Genomic DNA, 22,923 nt, shown 5'->3' on the forward strand with positions numbered 1-22,923 from the left:
GTTTTGTAAATACATGCTCATTTTTTGTGTATAACATTTTGCAATCAACCGACATCATAACATGTCATGTGTTCCAAGTATCACACCTGCCTGTCTGTGTAATTACATAATGTGACAGAGACCGAACTCGGGCCATAAATCAATGCATTTTGTTTATGGTGTATAGCCTGATTGGTGTTAAGTTCAAATTGCATGTGGTCAGTGATCGCAGTTGTGTATTGAATATTGTCATTAGCAGACAGGCAGGCAGACACACAGGTGTCAATAAAACAAGACATTGAGTTTTGTCTGTGACAACGACATATCTATATCACAGTTAGAAATTCTGTCAACCCTAAATAATGACATTGCTTTCAAGTATCGAACTGAGGAAGTGACTCGCTAAGAAGAACGTGTGGTGAAATAGACAAATGAAATTGTATAAACAGTTAATTTACTGTCATAACATATAAAAAGCTCGCGCCTGTGAGATATCAACAAAACATTAGAAAAACAGCTCACACCAAAGCCTTCACAGAGTATTCACCGGACAACCCGCTTCCAAGTTGCGCGAACCTATTTCACTGCGCACGTGCTATGAGTGCAGCCCAGCTGTTGGAACCACTTGAATTCCCCCCAAACGCTGGGGGGAAAATTAGTGAATCGTTTGAACTACGATTTTGCGCGTTTTTTTACATCGCGTTATTTTTCAACTTCATATGTTGAATTTGCATTTTTGATGATTTGTTTCGGTAAGTCCATACCGAAAGGTATCAGAATCTGCAAAGTTGTGTTTTACGTTGCATGTCTTGTGACTTTACTTTGCTCCAGTTTGATGAACATCACCACAATCATTGTTTCTTTCTAAACATATGGGATCGCCATGTCTGTTTGCCACTGTGCAGTCCTTGTCCGTTTCAGTGTCGTGCCAGCAAAGTTCTCCCAAAGACCAGGCTGCTATATTGTTCTTAGGCTCGTTTTGTAACAACACTGATGTTTGATAATAATGTCCATAAGCATGCAAACTTTCATTCATACACGGGTTTTTTTGTAGTTTCTCAGAAATCATATTCTCATTTCATGCAGCTTGGACCAAAGACGATAGCTCTGCAAAATATTAATTTGAGACACTCATTTTCAAATTTTGAACAGTTTGTATAATCGAAATTCTCCAACACCAATAGTTTGTGTGAAAATTTCTCCCCAATGCGAAGCAGAGAGATGAGTGAACTCCACCCCCACTTCAATGCAGGAATAACAACAAGAAAGACATGGTTATAAATATTTTATTCAATCACCATCACAGTAACCGATATGAAAGAAAAAAAAAATCTGGCCATGGTGACAGTAGCAGGTGTCCCCTTTGTTTGTATACCCCTGATTCAGACTAGACTGGAAAACCTGGGACTAGTCAAAACATTAAACAGTTCCTAGTCAAACTGAGTACTACCATGTAGGACTACAGTCTGAAGATCACTAACATTGGATATATTATATAGTCATCACATGCTTACCGACTGCTACAATGTTTTCTGTAAATTTGTTTATATGGTGAATAAATGAATTGAACAAAGAGGAAACAAAATTGCACCAATAATCAGTAACATTTTGATGTCATTAATAAATGCAAAGTGAACCTGTATAATTAACTTATAACTGTATATACTAAACATTTGTAACAACTGTGACAAATTCATTTTAGAATCAATAAATAACTGAACAAATTTACAGAAAACAAGTGTAAAAAGTGTTTCATCAATGCCCTGATATTGTGGTTTTGATAATATTCCAGTGTAAACAGTGACAAAAATTAAATTTCATTTGGGCCACAATCAGCATACAAACATTTCAAAATTGGCCCCTGATCTGCACCTAATCATTGGGGTAGTGAGGGAGAAAGATGAAACAAAGCAGCTATTTCAACTGAAAGCAAATGTGGGAAATAGAACCAAAATTAAAGTTACTGAATCAAAATGCCAAATCACCTAATCTGGACTAAATAGGAATGGAGCTAACAATCCGCTGACTATGCCAAGCAAAACTTCTCAGTTGAGAGGGTCAAGGTCGCAGATGAGTTCAGGTCGTGGTGACCCAAACACTTCCTCAACCTGATCATGTGTTTCAAAGAGGTCATGGCCTGCCTTCATGAAGGGGATCACCTTGGAGATAGGCTGATCCAGCTTCTTGGTCTGTTTCGAGTAAGTCTGTGCCCTGAAATCGGAAATGAAGGTAATGAAGAAGAGGACTAACACTTTTTGCTAATGCACTTACAGAAACTAAGTTACTGGTATACACAGTGAGTGAGTGAGGTTTTATGTCGCTTTTGGCAAAATTCCAGCAATGGATGATGATGTCCATAAAAAATACGGATCATGGATGACCTATTTCCATGCAAATGCCTTTCTGTTCAAAAACAATCCTAACTTTTCTGAATATGGTTTCAAGAACACCATCAGAATCAATAGAAAATAACAATTTTTCTATTTCATTCCAGGTGATGTTTTTACCACTCCCAATCCAATATATATCTTATGGAATGGTTGTTGGTTTCTTGGTAAATGCCGTGCTCAGCAATATCCTCGCTATGTGGCGGTGGTCTGTAACTAATCGAGTCTGGACCAGACGGTCCTGGGAGCCACAGCATGAGCACCAATCTGCACAATTGGGATACGATGACATGTGTCAACCAAGTCAGCTAGCATGACCACCCGATACCGCATCTAGGACAAGCATGGGTTGATGAAGACAAATTCTAACCCTGGGCCCACTTGCACAAAACGACTGTATATCTACAATAGTCGTAACTCTGATTGTAAGGTAATTGTAGGGTCACCCGCCTCTTGCACAAAGCGATCGTAAGCCTACAATAATAACCAAGCGTTCAAATGCCATTTCCCCTGAAACTCAGTTGCTGGTTACACTTTGTTACCTGAGTAAAGGAGGTTTTTTAATGGAATAGGTGATCTACATGGCGTTCACGAGTCCTCTGTGTCTCGCGCCGTCCATCGGACAATCCATGCCATAAACAACGTTTTGGACATCAAGTTCAATCCTGACGCAAATAAAGTTGGAATGCAAGACTTCTACAAAATAGCTGAATTCCCTGCGTTATTGGGGCAATTGATTGCAAATGCCTACAACTGATTGTAGCTAGGATCGTTTTTGTGCAAGTGGGCCCAGATCTTCAAGGGTCTCTTCCCGAATGGGGTCATGTATGATACCACAGTGCTATAGAGGGGTTATGAATCCGGGCAAAACATGAGCATATGTTGTTGTTCTCCTTACCAGACTACATCATGACACAGATAGAAGATCCTCGGCCTGGGCATCCCGTTGAAGGTGGAGGAAGCACAGATGGTGTAGGCCCCCATATCCTCAAAGTAGATCCACTCCCCAATCTGCATCTCAGGCAGTCGACACTCTTCCGTGATGCAGTCGAGGCCATCACAGGTTGGTCCCCACACACTTGACACAAAGGTCATATCGCTGCCATCCTGAACAAACACAAGGACAATATCTTAACACTTCTTGTATCTTACCATGTTGTTCACCACATCGGTAATCAATGTAGGAAAGCTCTTGGAAATTCCCACACAACAGTATCACTAAAAACATCAAAACCTCCAAAATAGTATTGGTTTGATAGTTTTCATATTTTGGGGACCACATTCTTTGCATAAAGCGTATTACAGTGGATATTTTGATTATGAATATGATACTGAATGTTTCTAACTTGCAGCAGTCAACAAATTTGAACTAAGAAAGGTTTGTTCACCCAGTAACTTGAAAGTATTCTTCGAAGTGTTATCAAATTTGGAAAACATATTTGTCTGAAGGAGAACAGCATTGTAAAAAGTCCTGGGTGCCGTTCCACTAACCGATCTTATCTAAGATCAATCTTAGCAAGTTACGCCAATTTTACAATCGTCTTAGCTAAAAGTTACACCCGTTCCACTAACCGATCTTAGGCCGATCGTAGCCGGTCCCGATCTTACGATCCGATCCAAGCTTAGATCGAGACTCTTTCGTGCAAGAGATACAGGAATGCGAGGCACGAGTTATCTCCCTTTGCATAGTCTAGCAAATGATTGAAAGTAGTTTACGAAGTGAGTTTAGATTTACGCCGCACTCAGCAATAGTCCAGCTATATGGCGGCGGTCTGTAAATAATCTAGCTAAGATGCATAGCGCTTCACTAACATGAGCGTTCATGTTAGTGAACGCTATGTATCTTAGCTATAAATAATCGAGTCTGGACCAGACAATCCAATGATCAACAGCATGAGCATCGATCTGCGCAAATGGGAACCGAAGACATGTGTCAACCAAGTCAGCGAGCCTGACCACCCGATCCCGTTAGTGGCCTCTTCGACAGGCATGGGTTATTGAAGTTTAATATTCTAACCCAGGCTCTTCATGGGTATTTTTCCAACCAAGTGTAAACGCGGGAGAAAAACCTAGAGCAAAATATTAGGGTAGTGAGCACCTTGGTTTCAGGTGCAAGTGCGTGTGAACGCTGGGTATCAAGCATAATATAATAATAATAAATGCATATTTATAGTGCGCCTATTCCACATCCTTGGGCATGCTCAAAGCTGTGTAAAGATAATTTACTCGAGAATATTTACAGCGAGATTATAAGTAATATACAGAGAACAGGTTTTAAGTCTGGACTTTAAAATGTCAATTGTGTCAGAGCTTTTAATATGTGCCTTAACCTTGTCAATAAGAATAAACAAGGCGTGGTCTTGAATAACACGCCGCCTGCCTTTAGAATCCCCAACCAAATATGCGCGAGTGAAATCAAACATATTTGTATCTTTTGCTTCAGAACATTGTTCACTTTACGGCTGTCCCTATTCTTAACCATGACGTTGCAATACTGTTGTACAAATGTGTTATACCGACCGCCTTCGGTTGTGTTCCCATGACGACAGTGGTCAGACTGGCCTGACATTTGTAAGGCTTCAGTGCAGTGTTTGTTTACATCACAGAAATATACAAATTCATTTCATGGGGGAATTTAGGGGACGCTCACGGTGAAATGCTCGCTCTTATTTTTCACATAGAATAGGAAAGCCACCATTTTGGTTTCTCTACGATTGATTTTAGCTATCCTAAGTTGGTCATGAGCAACTTAGACTTTGAATCTTAACTTTACGATTGACTTAGGTAAGATTGGTTAGTGGAACGGTATGCCGATCGTAACGTCACGCTAAGATTGGGATTTTAGGGGTTTACGATTGGCATAGGGCTAAGATCGGTTAGTGGAACGGCACCCTGATCTTGTAATGGAATGTAACTTGTATATGTATATCGTCAAAAGGTATCACAGGTCATTTATTCTTTTTTGATATTTTGAGAGTACCCTCATTGGTTATTTCCTCTCTACTTAATTATCTCTTAACCAGCTGATTGGTGAGCTATCAGACTAATCACCATTCACGTGAAAGCTAACCTTTATTTACAAATACCTTAAGAAAAGATTTAAACGAAAATGTGTTTAGTGTTGTTCAGTTAAGTTGGGAGTCACAGTGGACGGTGAGCTTTGCTAATATTCCCTGGCTTGTTTCACATTCTTTCATGTTTTTCTATTCTGACTGTCCCACTTTTGTTTTTTTATGGCTATAAAGTTATGTTATTAGTAGGACAAAAATGTCTTCAGTTGGACGGACAGATGTACTTCCTAAGTTTCATGAGTGAGTCATACTTGGTAGACATTGCAAATGAATAAAAAAATGGACATAAGAACAATACAATATAACAATGCGCTGTACATCACCAGCAACTATAGTCCTTGGTATAATTATGTACCCTCAACCTTTTTAGGTTAAGGTATAAAGATGTGTCTAGCCCATAGGCGGATCCAGAGGGGTGGGTTGGGTTGCAGGGGTGTGCACCCCCGCTTTTGTCCTGAAAGTTTAAGTGAAAATGAAGTTGCACCCCCTACCCCTTCCTTAACGCACACATGCACACACACAAAAAAAACAACTGTACCTGCCCCAGACTAACTCAGGACTAACTAGCTGAAGTCAGCATGGATTATTTCCCTAAATCATGAGTTTTTGAGATGTTGATTTTTGAGATGTATGAACAATTAAGGACGTAAGTATTGAACACACTGCTGTAATCAAAGTAGAGGATCCCTATACATGGAATTACCTGAACTTCAGTTTATCCTAGTGAACCAAACCCAAACTGATTTATAAGAAGACAGATACCTGCAATATAGATGGTGTAACAGTGGCATGATCGAACAGCAGGCAGTTGAAAGAGCCATACACCCCATCATTGATGTAGTACATGAAGGCTGGCTCATCGTCCCCAGTCACAACTTGGTCAGGGAGGTGTTCTGAAATACATGAGCATCGTGTAACTTACTCATCTGTAGCGTGTCAACACATAACGCTCTTCATTTACAAATGACAAAGTACACAAGACTGCCAAAGCCTGGTTATCACGCTTTCGAAAATACAGGACCCTCAGTTTAAGCACTATCTGGGTCCCTGTGCTCTACATTTCTTCAGCAACCCAGTTTGTAGGGGACTAAGCGACATTTGACATGCTTGGGGCAGCATATGGACAATTTCAAATTAATAATCACCTGAAACAGCACGAACTGGTTTAATAATACCTAACGGACATGAACTGAAGAAATATATCAATTCACACGAGGCAAATGATAAATGTGAGTAAACAATAGCAAAAAAACACTATATTGAGTTCTGATAGTGTTTAATTTTAATAGAATTTTGGTGTTTCAACGTTAATATTACCATTATCAAACTGAATATTAGATGTGAATGGAAAACAATGTGGATGTATTTCCCAAAAAACAAAGGTGGACAAAGGGACATAACTCATCACACACCATCATTAGACCTGTCTCTTGCAACCATCCTCTTGGCAATGATGTTGGCAGTGAGAGTGAATGCCGACGCCACAAAGTATCTGCCCGGCTCAGCGATGATTCGCACACCAGAGGATGCTGGGAAGTAGTGGTCCAGGGCTGGATTGAGGACGTCCACAACCTGCAACATCAACTTGTGCATAACAAACCGGTGGCTTTGAAAACTAGTCAAATGTATTACAGTTATCTGCCTATTCAGGGCCTCCTTTCACGAAGCACTAAGGTGATCGTAAGTCACTAAGGTAACCTTAGTGCACTGTTAAAGAATGGGAGTTAAGGTTAACCTTAGTAAAGGTTGCTTCGTGAAAGGAGCCACAGGTCTCAAAGCTTTCCCACAAGAACTAATTAATTATTGTCGAAATATTATGTTGATATTGTTTGCTAGCGGTTACATTCACATACAGTCTAGTATATTGCTAATATTGTTCGAACATATTTGTTGGTTACTGTCAAGTTGATTGTGTTGCCTTATTTCATATATATTCTGTTTAGCAATGTTCGCATTTAGAATATCAGTTATTATCAATTAATATAAATCAACAACTATTTAGCACATTTTTCTACCTTTGAAAGTTATTCTTTATGAAACTTCCTTGTATGTAAATAAAAATTGTAACACTTTGGTACAGTGGACATTGTCAAATAACCAGCACCTGAATATTCAGGCATTCTCTCTAAACCAGCATATCGTTTGAGTCCTGGAATTTTTGGGTTTGAATACTATTACTTCAACTCTGACTACTTCCAGTATGCGTATACTGTAATCGTAGTTATTTTCGCGTGGGATTAATTTTTGCGCTTTTAGTGCAAAAGGATTGTGCGCAAATAATCATACCAAGCGAAATGTTCATGGTGAAGTCAAGACAAATACTCAGGTAGGAACAACATGCAATTTGTTTATTCTCTCAGATAACAATATCAAAGCAATGTAAATTACGTGATCAAACAATGTCAAGAAGTCCACAGATGTTCGCAGTGGAAATAGCGAGATCACGCGAAACCTCATCGGTGACAGGTTAAATTGTTCCATGCATAAAAACTATCCGGCTATACAACAAAAAGCTGTCGCATAAACTTAGTTACGATTATAAATATTTTACATTTATAGAGCAATAACAATGACACAAAACTACAATATATTGCTCTTTATAAAACATTAGTTTCAGATACTAACATTTTAAGATCACTGCATCAGAATTCATCTCGGAATATTATCGGGTACGTTTAAACTAAATCTCAGGTAGGGGAACGTGTGCACTGCACAGCTGCTATTTCCGGCGCTGTATACGAGACAATTACACACGGTAATCTTAATCCCTGCATATAAGACAATGCCTAGCAAAAACAAATTAGAACTGAACAGGTAAATAATCTTTTCCAGCGATTTTCAATAGCAAATTTGACATCTTTGGTCTTCTCTTGTATGTTCGTTTACGCGAAGCGATATGACGTCAGTCACAAATCACAATGTTAACACAAGTACAGTATAATCCCACCTCTCTCTGATTGTTTTAGTAAACACGATTCAATTATGGCGACTAGCTTTGATCATTGCATGTCTATCGGTGGTGTAAACGTTGTGAAGGATACAATCACTCACTCAGGTTATTGATATGCGCTAAAAAACAGCTGCGCTAACAGGTTTTATGTGAACTTTCCGCGAAAATTGCACCCCGTGAAAATATATACAGTTACAGTATATGGGAAGCTGGCAACAATGTTGTTTCCTTGCTATAACCCATCGTTTTTACATGACATGATTGCAAGCTCACGAGAATTTGTGTAACAATACCTATCAGCATCTAAGAGCTATGACTATAGCATGTGTTCAATGTTTACCTGGGGAGTTTAACTGCTAATAAAGGACACACTGCAACTGGTAAAAGATTAGTAGCAGTCTGCAAATTACTTCAGAAAGAGGACACCTGATCAGCTGACAATTCCTAGCATTATTCACTTAGATTGTACTACTGTTAAAGGTTCACTGGACATGACTTTCATGGATCATCACACAGACAGGTACTGTATATGAGTATATCAATGATTTGACTTGCAGGAGCCTGACCACAGGAAACTACGGTCTGCAATGACACTTACGGATTATGTGTCACATAAGGTGACATTGACACTTACGGATTATGTGTCACATAAGGTGACAAACTTGATAGACTAGTCCTGTACTAACACAAATGTTGTTAATCAATGTTTTCTTTTAAAACTGATAAAATGAGTTGTCGAGCTGTGGCCAGAGAACTAAATCTACATGGATGTGTTTTCATCATACATCGCCATCCCTCGTTTTTCTTTATATATTAGTTCAGGTTCCTACTATAAAAGAGTACGCATTCCGACCAAGGAGTTACCAGAAGATGACAAAGCTCCATTCCAATATTAAGAACCAATCATGTTAACAGAGTTTTATGCCAAGTTTCATTGTTTTGAGAGCCAATCCTGACATTTCCAAATGTTTCTACAGAAACTTAAAATATGTTTGGAAAAGTTTCAAAACATCAAAAGTCATCAATTTAGGTAAAGAGCATTGTAATGGATGTGCCAAGATTGTTGACATGTGTTGAATGGTTAACAACATGGCATCAAATCCCATGGGAGCTCAAACTTGGGTGAGTGAGAGAGAGAGCTTATTTTTACGCTGCTTTTTGCAATATTCCAGCAATATCACGGCAGGGGACACCAGAAATGGGCTTCACACTTTGTACCCATGTGGGGAATCGAACCCGTGTCTTCGGCGTGACGAGTGAGCGCTTTAATCACTAGGATACCCCACCAACCCTCAAACTTGGGAGAAATTCAACATTGAAAAACTGACACAAAACACCCCCCTAAAATGACTTTGAGGTTAAGCATGTCTTCATGTCCAATGAAACTAGCCATGGCTTGATTTCTAGGTAAAACTAGTTATCTCCATTACCCTTTCCATTTGCAAAAGTTTGATTGGTAAAATGAAAACTCAGGGCAGGAAATTTGCAATTAAAAGTATCATGGGAAAGGATTCAGGGTTAGTGCAGGCTAGCCCAGGAGATACAGAGCAGTCTTACAGCCTAAACCTGGGCCTTCAATCACTGACCTCTTCAAATGATATAGCGGCAGTAACTTGGCCTGGGAATCCTCCACCAATATCCAGCAGAGTAAAGGGGAATCCCATGTTCAAGCCAGTCTGGAAGACGCCATAAGCCTGCTCCACTGCAACAGCGAAGGCAGCTGCCTCCTCAGCACCACTACCAACATGGAAGCTGCAATAACCAAACATCACTGTCTGCTCATGGACATACGTATCTTCAATACTTTAATATAGACAGATATATAAACAGAAATTGTCTATATAAAGAGAAATGATTACAGCGTTTAACACTGCATTGATCATTATGGCACTTATATAAAGGCTGGAAGATTCACAGGTTTGTATTTGCCAGCTAACACTGGTCCATACTAATGCAGGTTATATAGTGGCAGACCATTGAGCTAACAGTCCTAGAACTATGAATTTGTGCTCCAACAAGTATGTTTTGGTAATGAATACAATATGATGTTTGATTTGATGTTTTTATCGTTTTTATCAGTTCCATAATATACTTCATAATCATGCTAAGCTACAAGAGTGAGTTATGATATATAGTGACATCGGCAGTACTTCAGCCATACTGTGTGTCATTCATTGATAATAGATAATGTTATATTATATAATGTGTCAACGAAGGACAGTAAAACACCAGAATATTAGAGATTTAAAACTAGCATGTAACTTAAATCACTGTTTGGGATAATACAATATAAAAACAGGCTATAGATTGTCAGCAACGTAAGTCATCGCAAGGCACTGACATCCACCAATATGATAATTGTTATGGCAAAACATATGTGAAAACTTTGAATATCATGAGTTGTCCTTCCAGATTGCACACCTACCTGACTCCCACAACATTGAGCTCCAGTTCCTTGGCTTTCTCCAGCAGCTGTTTGGCCTTTGATGGATGACAGCCAAACTTCATTCCCAGCTCACACTGTACCTTGAAGTTGCTCGGAGGAAGGATACGAAGAACCAGTCTGTGGACCAGCATGATGAGACAGTGAAACAAAGAACACTTACTACATTACTGTAATTGAGATACATCTGGGAAGATCAGGACATTTGCAAGTACAACTAGATTTTTTCTTGAGCTACACAAGCTAATATTGCAAATAAACCAAGACTTTCAGTTACACAAGAGCATGATAACTTAAACGTGGGAGAAAATAAAGTGATTGTGGACAGTTAACACTTTGATGAAATCAACAATCAAGAGTATACTGAATAAAATATCAAGAACTCTGACAATCTTGAATTTGAAGCCAACACTCTCCAAGACTTCAATGGCCACCTTGTAGTCTACAGAGTACAAGCAGTAGCCAACAACTCTGCAAATACCTAGCCAAGGATCCTGCAAGCACCCACAATTGACTTGGCAAGCTTTGTAAGAACTTACCTTGCATCAGGGAAGACAGCTTTGACCTTGAGTAATTCAGCTTCGTTGTCAAAGGTCATGAGGTCAACATTGCGTTTGGCAGCATGACGCAGGAAGGAAGTCTGCTTGCAAGGATTGGCGTAGATGATGCGTGAAGGGGGGAGGCCAAGGTTCAGTACCTTGTCAATTTCCATCTAAAATGACACCACACCACACTGGCCATCATGTCAATTTGTTTCAACTTTATAGAACAAGCTTATAGAAGTACTTTCAAACAGTCTAAGTAAACTTAGGCTCAGTATTATTTGTTACACTGCTATACTGAGTCTAACAAAACCTTGTGGAAGGTTGGTCAGGTAACCTTTCAACGACCTATGACCGTCCAATCAAATGCGAGATGGCTAAACGGATTTAACCAATCAGACAACGGCTACTAGTTAGTGTTTGGCGGGACTTACAAAATGGATTTTCTCTTGCCCGGTTGCCAACACTGATCTCATAACAAATGAAAACCTGCATAAAGCACAGACATATGACCTGCAGAATATACGCTTTTGGGTTTCTGTTGACATGGCTATCATTAGCTTATATTTCCGCAAGCTGATATCCTTGAATACTGACAAAACGCCATTCTCAGCGACTGTTAACTCACTCTTGTGGCGTGCTCCATGTGCATCACTTGGAAGCAATCGTACGGAAAATAGCATTCGGAATCGTTCGGGTGCAAAACCTTTTCGAGGTAAAAGTTCAAAAGGTATGTGCGAATGTCAGCTTTCGCGATTTGGTAAGCTGTGTTCTGATTCCACAAGGTTTGTTAGACTCAGTATAGCAGAGTAATGAATAATACTGAGCCTAAGCGTACTTAGACTGACTTTCAAATAGATTGGCTTTGTGCTGCAACATATCAGCCAGCTGTTGGCGAAAATCCTGAAGTAGTCATTGATGTTTACCACTTAGGGCAAATCTACGAGCATATGGTGATGACAAATTAAGAAGCATTATCAGGGTGATCCCCATGGGAACTCGGAATCAGATTTTTGGCATGCCTCAAAGAAGTATCTCTGTTCAGTGAACAAACAGTTTTCCTGGCCGTCCAGGCAATCTAGGCCATATATGCACTATATACTGACAGTAGAACTTGGTTATTAGGAACATTACAGCTTTATCAGGAAGCCTGTCATAAACAGATAAATATTTCAAATGAAACCGAAACTCCAGTTTAGTTTGACATGTTGCACAACATGTGCAGATCACCGGATACCTTAAAACTAATGACAAATATGCCCCAGGAGATACAATTTGGGGTTCATAGTCTCAAAGGGTTTGGTAAAAATAGAAATCTGCCCTTCAACTACCACATTAAAGATTTTAAAGACTTTTCCAATCAGTGTGCAAAACCATGACCTATATTCCTTTCCATGTTAAAACACATGAAAGCCTAAAAAGCATAACAATTAGTTAAATCTATTTGAGAAAACATTATTTTTTCCCCAATATAATTCTTTTGCATTGGTTTCTTATAAGTAACTCACCTTGCTCGCACAGTCAAATGATGTCCCCAGATCTCCGAGAAGTTTAAGAACACCATAGTCATCATTGCACTTGACAGCTGAAACAAAGGAAATCAGGAGTTTACTGGAAATGGATGGTATGGTGTGGCTGTCTTTTCTGAGTATGGCTGTCTTTTCTGAGTATGGCTGTCTTTTACAAGTGATTGTGGGTAAGCATTATCTTCTTGAAGGAACTATTAATTGTTGCGCTACAACCAAAGGTCCAAATTGGTGATTAGACCGCAACATCTTCTGTAGCATAATCTGAGAAAGTGGTTGGCAAAGACAGTATCAGACTTCCAGAAACATCCTTCCAAACTGGGAAGCGTTAGCATGGATGCTATAGCTCTAACTTTGTGTAGTGGACTCGATGCTGTAGGAGGATCGCGTCCTGCACACTTGTGGACCGAGAATTACTGCTCTCATTCAAAATCATATATAGTGTCTAATTTACTTTTCAGATGAAGTTTGCCCTGGGCCCATGGTTAATTAAACTGGTGGGACATTTGCCATTGTAGGTGGGTCATCAGAAAATACAAGGGAGACAATGCATTCACTCGGCAATTTTAATAAATTTGTCATTCAAATAGCTGTTCAGTTGTATCAATTAAAGTGTTAATTTAAACACTGTTGATTTGGCCATAATAGTTATCATCTAACTCTGTTGTAATTTTGAGTTATTAAAAAATAGAAAACAGTTACAGTCACTTTGGTAATACTGGACACTAGGTAAGTTTTGTCACATCTTTTGAAACAGTATTCTTTGTTTCACTGATCGCCATTCATTACGACTGTCCTCAAAATTGAAATCCTGAATTCTGGAACCTTTAACAGCTATGAGTAGAAGTTCAAGTTTCTCATCTAAAAGTTGATTGCTCAGTGATGTTTGCACCAAATTATGGGAACTAAAACCTCACTCACAGCCTGATGTGTGGATGGATGCTGTGAGTGTAACTGAAGCAAGAATCAGTAGATTAGGAAAGTCTTGGGAGTGGTACCTGTGTTACAAACTCCACAGATTCTGCATGTTATCTCTTGGATAATCCGAGTTAACCACTTCCTTCTTCAGTTTCCTCCATTCCACCCAACATCAGCAGCATCAATGATTGCTTTCACATGTACTTCAGTCCCATTAACAACCCGTGATTTATCACTCCCAAAGTGTTCCAATAGCTTCTCTAATTTCAGATTTCCCTCATTTCAAGTTCATCACTGATGAGAAATGAAACTGGACGCATACCAAGCACACCAAAGGCATATATGATGCTGTTGTTTGGAAACCTTGTCTCAAGATTTTTTATTACAGCTTGTATAAAGTTATTTCTGATATTTTCAATGTCATTTCTACGCTTCAGATGATTGGACTTGAACTGAGCTTTTCCTGATTCATTACGTGTCACATCAATTTGATACATGTAGTTAAGTTTTCTGTGTTCCTTTTCACCACAAAGTTCCTTCCGAGATGGAATGGAATTTTCTACTGATACTTGCACAAGAGAAATAAAGATTTCTCTTCTGAAACACCAGTTACAGTTTGGAGAGAATAGACAATACACTCATCAAAAGATAAATGCAACCAACAAAATTTTGCTGAGAAATTTTCTTTGCTAATCCCTGACCCTTTGCATCCTTCTGATTGATGAAAAGTGTCATTATTGAATCTAAGCACCTGTACACAGTTTCAACTGCTTTATAGGTTGCCAACCATTGTACAGAATGAACTTCATTCTAAGTGTAGGCTCTTCTAAAAGAGTCGGTATCTCTCTCTCAAGGACTCATTTCTGTTGGCAGAATGCTTGACATAATAAAACATGGAGGTCAATGTCTCACTATAGTCATCAACTGCTGGAATATTTTCTGCAGCTTGAGAAGAAACCAATGCTAGACGGTGCGCTATGCAGTGGTAATTTACCATCAACAGATTTTTGTTCAACAACTGCCCAGTAACTCCTTTGTCCAAACCTGTCATGACAGATGCCCCTTCACTTCCAAAACCCATACATTTAACTATGGGTACATTCTTTTCATCAAGGATATTTGTAAGTGTCTCTGCTATTGAAGTCTGGCATTAGTAATGAAATGTGTAGATGCAGCAAATGTCTCTGGGTCAATCACAGTTGCATTCACTGTTAACTTTTTGTGAACGGTGATGTCCGTACTTTCATCAGTCAATATGCTTACGAACGGGGAACGAAAAAGCTTATTGTCCAAGTCTCTCCTTATAACTGATGCCAGCGCCAACACCATTTCGTTAGCTGTTGGAATGCTGGTGTATGTTGTATATCCTGACCCACAGCTTTCCCTAATCTTTAAATTCTCAATGAAAGGACAACATAGTTCTTTCAAAAGGTTCATCAAACTGGGATACTTTCGCATGGGCAAGGCAAAGAACTACTTTCATACATTGAATTGCTGCCTTTCATTTGTCCCTTCAATGATTCAGCTTGCACGGCAAGTTTATGGTCGGCACTATCAGCGTGTCTCTTGAGCGTGGAAGTACGGAAATTATCAGTTCCATCAGTGAAAACATTATGTTTTCCATTTTTCAAAGTGCACAAGTCATTTTGTTTTTACACTCATTATCCGGAACCCACGGATACAAACCATGCCATTCCGTTTGGAACGAACGGGTCGATGTTTTGCTCTCAGTTTCAGCATCGGTCGGCGTGTCATTGGCTTTTGATGATTCTGTTTCAATTACTGAATTAGAACTGTCAACGGTTTCGGCATTTTCTCTATCAGGTTTTGTTCTTTTTATTTAAAAAAACGAATGTATTTGCGCCTGCCGCTTGACAGCAGCAGACGACTTTTCACCCGACAGTTTGTTTCGATAATTGCACACTGCCTTTTCAACTTCAGTAAACCGCCCTTTGATATAGACCTGGGAAATACACTGGTAAGGGGCACAACTCCGAATGTATAACGAAACAGCATGACTTGAATAAGCTTGATGGGTAGTATATATCTTGGTAGCCTGTCAGTATTTATTTTTGTACACATTGTTTTGTTGATCAATGTAGACTTGGGTTGTTTGTGATTTTTTACAATCTTGCCTCAAATGACAATTTAAACTTATGAAAAATATTATATCCAGGAGTTATTAGGTTCTTGTAGATGCACCCTCAAGTCACGTTTTTCACAGAAACCAACCACAAAAGCTGATATATTTAATTTAATGCCCACTATTATCACATAGTTAAAAGAAATTGACAAATATACAGTATTGTAACAGAGTTCAAATGTTTACCTGGGAATTGCACAAGTTGTAAAAAAATATTTAATTCTTAATCAGTGTAACCGATTATACAATCAATCAATCATTGATCGGAGGGGACAATCCGATAGCAACCGATAAATCGATTATGAAATTTCAACTGATTCTCACCACTAGTCCTAATAGTTTGAATAGGTCCTAATCGTAGCGTGCCTCTCACTGGAAGTATTTGTGTCGACATGAGGAGTCCAAATATCACCTGTCACTTTTATCCACTGATCTTCTGGCACTTGAAAGGATTTTTTGTTCATGAGGAATCTGATTCCTAGAAACTTGAGAAGGTAGAAGATTTGACTTCTGACAGCTGATTAATCAACCTAGTTGGATTAACAACTGGAGTGTGAAGAGACATGCTGTGATGTTGTTACATATGTGACAGTTGCCATCGGAAACAATCTTTGTTTGGCAAACATTACTTGTCACCATCCCTGCATATCTCATTGATATTTATGTGGTGGAAGTCTGAAAATGAAGTAGTCCTTGTCTCCACTTGTTTAGTTTACTGTTACACTGTGGATCCTTCTTCAACAACTGGGCTGTTCCTAACCACACACAGTGATCAAGAACAGTGGGGATTTAGTACTCACCATAAAAAGGCTCCACCCTTGGCAGGAGTCTTCTCCATTTCTTATACTTGGCAACAATGTCACCAAGATCAGCAATGAAGAAGGCATCTTCACATTGCTGAAAGACGAACATATAAGTATTTAGTCTTATGTCTAGACTTAACTTCATGATCAGTAGTACTAGAACAGTACAGCCAAGTATTCAAAGATGGAAGGTAGCTGTGCTGGCACCATATTAACTTGAATGTTGCTGTTGTTACAACACAGGTATCAGCTCAATGACCTGGTCATGATAATGCATAGAAACTAGTTCAAACGATAATACTACACACACTGACAAGTTAACCCCCTGGATGAAGAAGGGGATTTTAATGCACATTTGTATAAGGTCTGAAAAGAGAACGAATTGGCACTGGATCTACCAACAGCTATAAAACTACACAGAAAAGAAGAAAATATATATTTTCTATACAATGTAAATTCAAGTGCGAACGCTTAGGCAGTTTGAAAAATAGGAACTGCTAATACATACAAAACATTTCTTCGCTTTTTACAGTGCACCAATGACAACCCTTCAACTCTTTGCGGGAAGTGTGAGCGAACAAAATACAACCTGATCTCTGAACGATATAAGTATATATCAAATGGATTTGTGAGCTTATGTATAATGTTATATATTTAACATATGAAATGACTTGCCGTAATTGGCAAATATTGACTTTCCTTTACGGCAAACAGCGACAGAGCTTACACAAGCATAAAGAAGAGGGGGCATAACTCTGCTATGCTTAACACTCAGTCATTGTAGGTGAGGTGAAATTGGGTTTAACGTCGTGCTTGAAAATACTTCGCTCATATGACGACGTGCATGCGTGTGTATGTGTATGTGCGGCTGCTTGTACTAGCCCAGACTTAAGCTGGTTTTATAGTGCTAGCTCACTGAGATACCATGCCGCAGTGAAGCATGAATACCCCACTCAGACACATACTGACTCCGAGCCGACCAGTCCTTGTTGTACCCATTAATGCCGAGTGCAGGCAGGTACCAACAAGTACCATATTTTAACGTCTTTTGGTATGACGCGGTCGGGGATCGAACCCGCGACCTTCATCTCTCCGGGCGGCAGCTCTAACCACTACACCATGGAGGCGGTTCTCTGTCATTGTAAACTCAGGTCATTAGGAATGAATTCGCTGTGGATAACGACATTGTGTTTTCGTGAGGTTTCGTTCATGATGGACAAACTATTCCAATGCAAAGATCCACATTGTAACTAGATACGTTTTGGTTGTATCACAAATTACAAGAAATGTCGAAATAACACCCTGAGTGGCATTCAGAAGCTGGTATGAAGAGCAACAAATTCTACGGAATGACAACTTCTTTAATGGCGTCCTGGGGGCATGGTGGGCGAGCTGGCTAAGGCGCCAGGCTATTGAATCAGCGAGCATAAGGTGCTGGGATAGAGCCCACCTGGGTGTAAACACCTTGGAGTCAACTTTATGTGCAGACTCTTTCAGTGTTGTCACAACCCCTAGTGTACAGTACACAACCCTGTGCACTTAAAGAACCCACAAATCCGTTTGGTATATGACCAGATGGTGGCCACATGAATATGTGCAAACACCTGGTTGCGGGTACAGCAACGTGAGTAAACTTGGACAAAGTACTGTGACTATGTGTCCCAGTTTACCCAGCTGTGAATGGGTACCTCGTAGGGATGGGAAAGCCGCAATAACTTGGTGTGCCTTGTGTAGATTGATATTCAGTTTAATATCTGGTCATCACAATGATGACAATATTATATATTTATCAAACCAAAAATTGACCATATTATCGAAAACAATGTTAGTGAATGGTATAATGTTTGTGACAAACGTGCACCTGGCCAAGCATGATACATCATTGTTCTGTCCATACAATGACAAATTCCATGACCAAGACAACAAATAACACCATGGGTCGTGATTTTGTAAATTCTGCCAAAAAGGGCTACATTTACCATGTACTTAATTTTTAGTGGTCATTCTCAGTCATTTGCCTTACCTAACATGATGGTGGATGATGACATTAAGGAACAGGAATTTCAGAACAGAATTCATAATTGTGAAGTGTATTTTTGTGCAGGATATATTTTGAATTTTATCGAAGGTTGAGTAAGACGGACTTGTATGCTCCAGGGGGGTTAAAGGGAAATAGAAAATAGATTAAATTCACAAGAGGTTTATCCAGCCATGGATTAAAAAACAAGAACTTGGATGAAAATACTGTGCAACTACACAATGTTAATTTTCTCAGACAATAACTACTGGTAATCAGGGAAAGAAAACAGGCAAATGAAAAGTAAAATTCATCTTGATTCAACTTTAAATAAGACTATAAATGTGGCCACACACACACACACACACACACACACAGAGACAGAGAGAGAGAGAGGGAGGAGAGAGAGAAGAGAGATGTCCTCTTGTTCTGACATCGACTTAAACAGAGAATTAAGCCTGGGACAGGCAACACTAAAACTTGCGTCTAGTGGTTCCACAGTACGACCCAGACTACACTGAGCTTCCACACTTCATCACAAGATCTGACCAACTCCTAGGATACACTAGTTACTTTCATTCAGCTAATGTTAACATTCTTTCTTATTATTATCCATATGGTGAAACATAACCAGTGTCACATACATCATATGTGCACATATAACTTTTGCCTAGCAACCATTGTTTCTGTATTTCGTCGTCTGTGACGTGAGAGCTCTTGCTTGGGCAATACAAAATTTCACACTCATTTCACAGTAAGTCATATGACACACTTGCTTGTGTAATAATCTCTATTTATGCAAGTATTCATTCCACCCAAATGTTTTGAATACAAATACTTAAGAGCATGCTTGATTAGATTGTCTTCTTCATGTATTACAAATTTTTGAAAGGGCTCCTGCTAAAAACCCTTCTTAATTTATTTTAAAACTCTCGGGACTTACAGAGGGCACCTAGGTAGGGTTGGGTTACAGAGGATCACGAAACCGGTCAGTAGATTTGGACTTGTCCCTATTGTGAATACTTTTTGGCACGACATCGCCAAAGTGATCGTAATATCAGTCCCTGTTAGGCAAGAACTAGTCTGTCATAAAGAACCTGAAGCAAATATATCCAACAGGGCTCAAGATAAAGGCTGTATTGGCGTATGTACGGATAATGATTAAGCACGATACGACAGGAAATAATTTAGGAAACGTAGCAGATACGCTAATGGTGTATGGTCTTAGAATCATTTACAGACGTATTTATCTGAAAAATTATTGTTTTATTGTATATTGACCTCTTTACACAATGTTGTAGCAATGTTGTGGTGCATATATGAAACGAAACACAAGATTACTGATACACCATTAAATTCCATTCAGTACTCTAAATGTACTCTTAAGTTTTTCCCAGGACTCCTATATTGAAAAAATAAGGAGTACATACTCCTGATGTTGAAAAATTATCTGGAGCCAAGATCCAAGATAGCCCACACAAGTCTAGAAAATGTGGCAAGTTTCCACAGCTTCTGAAAATGAACAAAGTCGCAGGGATCCTTTTCATTATATTTTATTTTTTTTCTGTAAAATGTGTTCATTTCCGAGACTAGTTGTTAGTCTAGGCAAGAACAGAAATATGTCCTAATTGAATATCTTCTAATAATTGATAGAAATGCAGATCAAATCACCAACAGACCTACCTCATTGTTCAGAAGTGCAGCCTTCTCAGCGACCATGCAGGCCTTAGCCTTCTCGTAGGGCATCGATTCCACAGTGCAACCGTTTCCAATGTAATGCTTCATTTTCTAGCTCAAAAGTCCGCAAAGATAGTCTGAGTTCAAGGGTATACAAACAATCTAAAACAGAAGTGTGAAAAGTAATTTTACTTTAGTAATATGTGACCTTGTCATGTGAACTGATGCAGGAGGATTTGCTAAAATCTTTCTTAGCATCATGGCTCAAGAAAAGTTCATATGTTACTGATGATGTATTTCTAGCATAAATGTTCTTTGCTGAACTCTTCCACATAAATAAGAGAAGTGGCAAGGAGCACATTTTTTATGCAGGGAGACAAACTTAAAGCTGCTGTGAGCTATACCACTTCATGATAGGGTCACAAGAAATGGGGACATTTTACCCATGCTGTGACATGAACAACTGAACATTTCCCTAATTTGATCAACTTTAGAAAGAACACTGATCTGAAAATTTCTTGCACAAGTCTGCATGTAATTCATTGTATTACACCCTGTACCAACAATGTGTTTTTACACTAATGGGCTTGCTGGTATTCATCCTGACTGATCACTGTAATACAAGGCTCTGGAATCTCACCTGGCCAGAGGGAACACCTGCTTTTAGCAAATACTAGCTGGGATCCCACGGTGGCTCTGCGTTGAAGTTAAATTTTTTTTTTGAACGGCAGAGCCCCTCTGGGCTTTCTGTGTAGAAGACAGCCAAGCCTCCTGCAAAGTGCAAAATAACAGTTGACAACAGTGCAAGTGAGCGTGTTCAGTTGGGTTTAATTTAATGCTGCTTCTAACAGTATTAAGATACATGGCATGGCAACATTGTGTGAGGAAAGACTGAAGTGAAGCCAGTCTCAGTAAGTGAAGTGTGGTTTAATGCTGCGTTTAGCAATATTCCAGCAATATCATGACAGGGCCTTAGGGGACACCAGAAATGGGCTCCACACATTGTACCAATGTACCAATCAAATCCGATGGTCGCCGGCATGACAAGCAACACTTAAAAGAACAAATAAATGTTTTTTTGTACTCTTTTAACCATTACATATGAAAGATTTGTGGTTAGTCTTATGCGGAACACCAAATTCATTCTTAAAAAACTTGTTAATTAATACCGAGCGATTAAAAGTTGCTTCACTCTCGCCCACCAACTTAACAAAAGACAGGTTATGTAACTCTGTCGCCAGAGCACTGCAGTGAAGTCATATGAGGAAGGATTTTCAGTTAGTTGTATAGAAAGTGTGTGGCAAGCTCGTCATTTTGATGATTTCTCGAATTTGACGAATTGTTGCGTTGTCGTCAATTGCTCCTAGGGGTTGGGCGATGGTGTCACCATGCACAGATTTCTACAGGACACCGCAGTTCGTGCTAAATGGGTTTTGTTTATGAGTGCAAAGCGAGCGTTCTGGAAGCCTGAAACGATATCCTACTTGTGTTCAGATCGCTTCATGGGAGTTAAAGAATCAAAACTATACTAGGCACATAAGAAACTGTGCATACAAAAATTTAAAATCTAAATTTATCAAACGTGTAGACACTTCGCCGTATCCACCCCAACAGTTTTACAAAGTTTCCATCATCACGGGATCAGACCACGACGTCCCGCCATACAAGTCATAGACAAGCTCGCTGAATGTGGTGCCGAAATCATATTCGCAGACCCTTGTTTTGGTGGAGAAATGTTTTTACAGACGAGTCCAGGTTTAACATTTCCCATAGTGATGGACGTCAACGTGCCTATAGACGCATGGGAGAACGTTATGCACAGGCCTGTGTCCTGGAGAGGAATCGCTTTGGTGGTGGTTCCGTGATGATTTGGGGTGGAATAACAGCACGCCAAAGAACGCCTTTGGTGATTGTTCAGGGCTACAGGGATCAGATTCTTCGACCTGTAGCAATTTCTTTTCTGCAAAGTCATGGCCCTGGGTTAACATTCCAACAGGACAATGCCCGCCCTCATACAGCAAGGGTTGCTATGGATTTCTTGCAACACCACAACGTTGACTTACTGCCTTGGCCTACATGTTTGGGACGAGATGGATCGATGTCTACGCCGTCTTCCTCATCTGCCATATAACGTCCTTGACCTTGCACCAGAACTTGAGAGAATCTGGCGTGACATCCCACAAGCCTTCCTTGCACGTTTGATAGGCTCTATGCATCGTCGATGCACTGCTGTTCTCAATGCCGATGGTGGACATAGCCGTTACTGAGCTTGTGACATGGTCGTTTGACCCTTGTCCCGCTTGTGGACTCGTGACGTCATTGTGATTGAGTTTTCAATTGAAATTCTCCCGACTTGTTATGGTCTCATGATCCCTCCATTAAAGTTTATATGTACCTTTGACATTGTTATCGTACTTATCAACTGGGATAATATTTTGACAATGCACAGTTTCTGTATGTGGCTAGT

General features: G+C 39.5%; 1 protein-coding gene across 1 annotated transcript; it reads right to left on the reverse strand.

Moving 5' to 3' along the window:
• Window positions 1–1,251: 1,251 nt before the first annotated feature.
• On the reverse strand, window positions 1,252–21,222 carry LOC124271017 (ornithine decarboxylase-like). Its single transcript, XM_046706079.1, has 11 exons — window positions 21,097–21,222; window positions 20,463–20,618; window positions 16,760–16,856; window positions 12,881–12,957; window positions 11,370–11,542; window positions 10,813–10,950; window positions 9,974–10,139; window positions 6,850–7,009; window positions 6,200–6,330; window positions 3,265–3,473; window positions 1,252–2,190 (listed from the first exon to the last, which is right to left on the reverse strand). Exons 2-11 carry the CDS (start codon window positions 20,562–20,564, stop codon window positions 2,025–2,027), a joined length of 1,419 nt encoding a protein of 472 aa, XP_046562035.1. The 5' UTR covers window positions 20,565–20,618; window positions 21,097–21,222; the 3' UTR covers window positions 1,252–2,024.
• Window positions 21,223–22,923: the final 1,701 nt, after the last annotated feature.

Source organism: Haliotis rubra, unplaced genomic scaffold (assembly GCF_003918875.1).
Source record: "Haliotis rubra isolate DU_JTF1 unplaced genomic scaffold, ASM391887v1 Scf1568, whole genome shotgun sequence".
Taxonomy (NCBI): Eukaryota; Metazoa; Mollusca; class Gastropoda; order Lepetellida; family Haliotidae; genus Haliotis; species Haliotis rubra.

What these genes read in the sequence shown, in the direction of transcription:
- LOC124271017 (XM_046706079.1), bottom strand. Translation starts at nt 20,564, where the DNA reads ATGAAGCATTACATTGGAAACGGTTGCACTGTGGAATCGATGCCCTAC. An exon ending in CTGCACTTCTGAACAATGAG is followed by an intron (nt 16,857 to 20,462) that starts GTAGGTCTGTTG and finishes TTCGTCTTTCAG; the next exon opens with CAATGTGAAGATGCCTTCTT. An exon ending in CTGTGTCATGATGTAGTCTG is followed by an intron (nt 2,191 to 3,264) that starts GTAAGGAGAACA and finishes TTCCGATTTCAG; the next exon opens with GGCACAGACTTACTCGAAAC.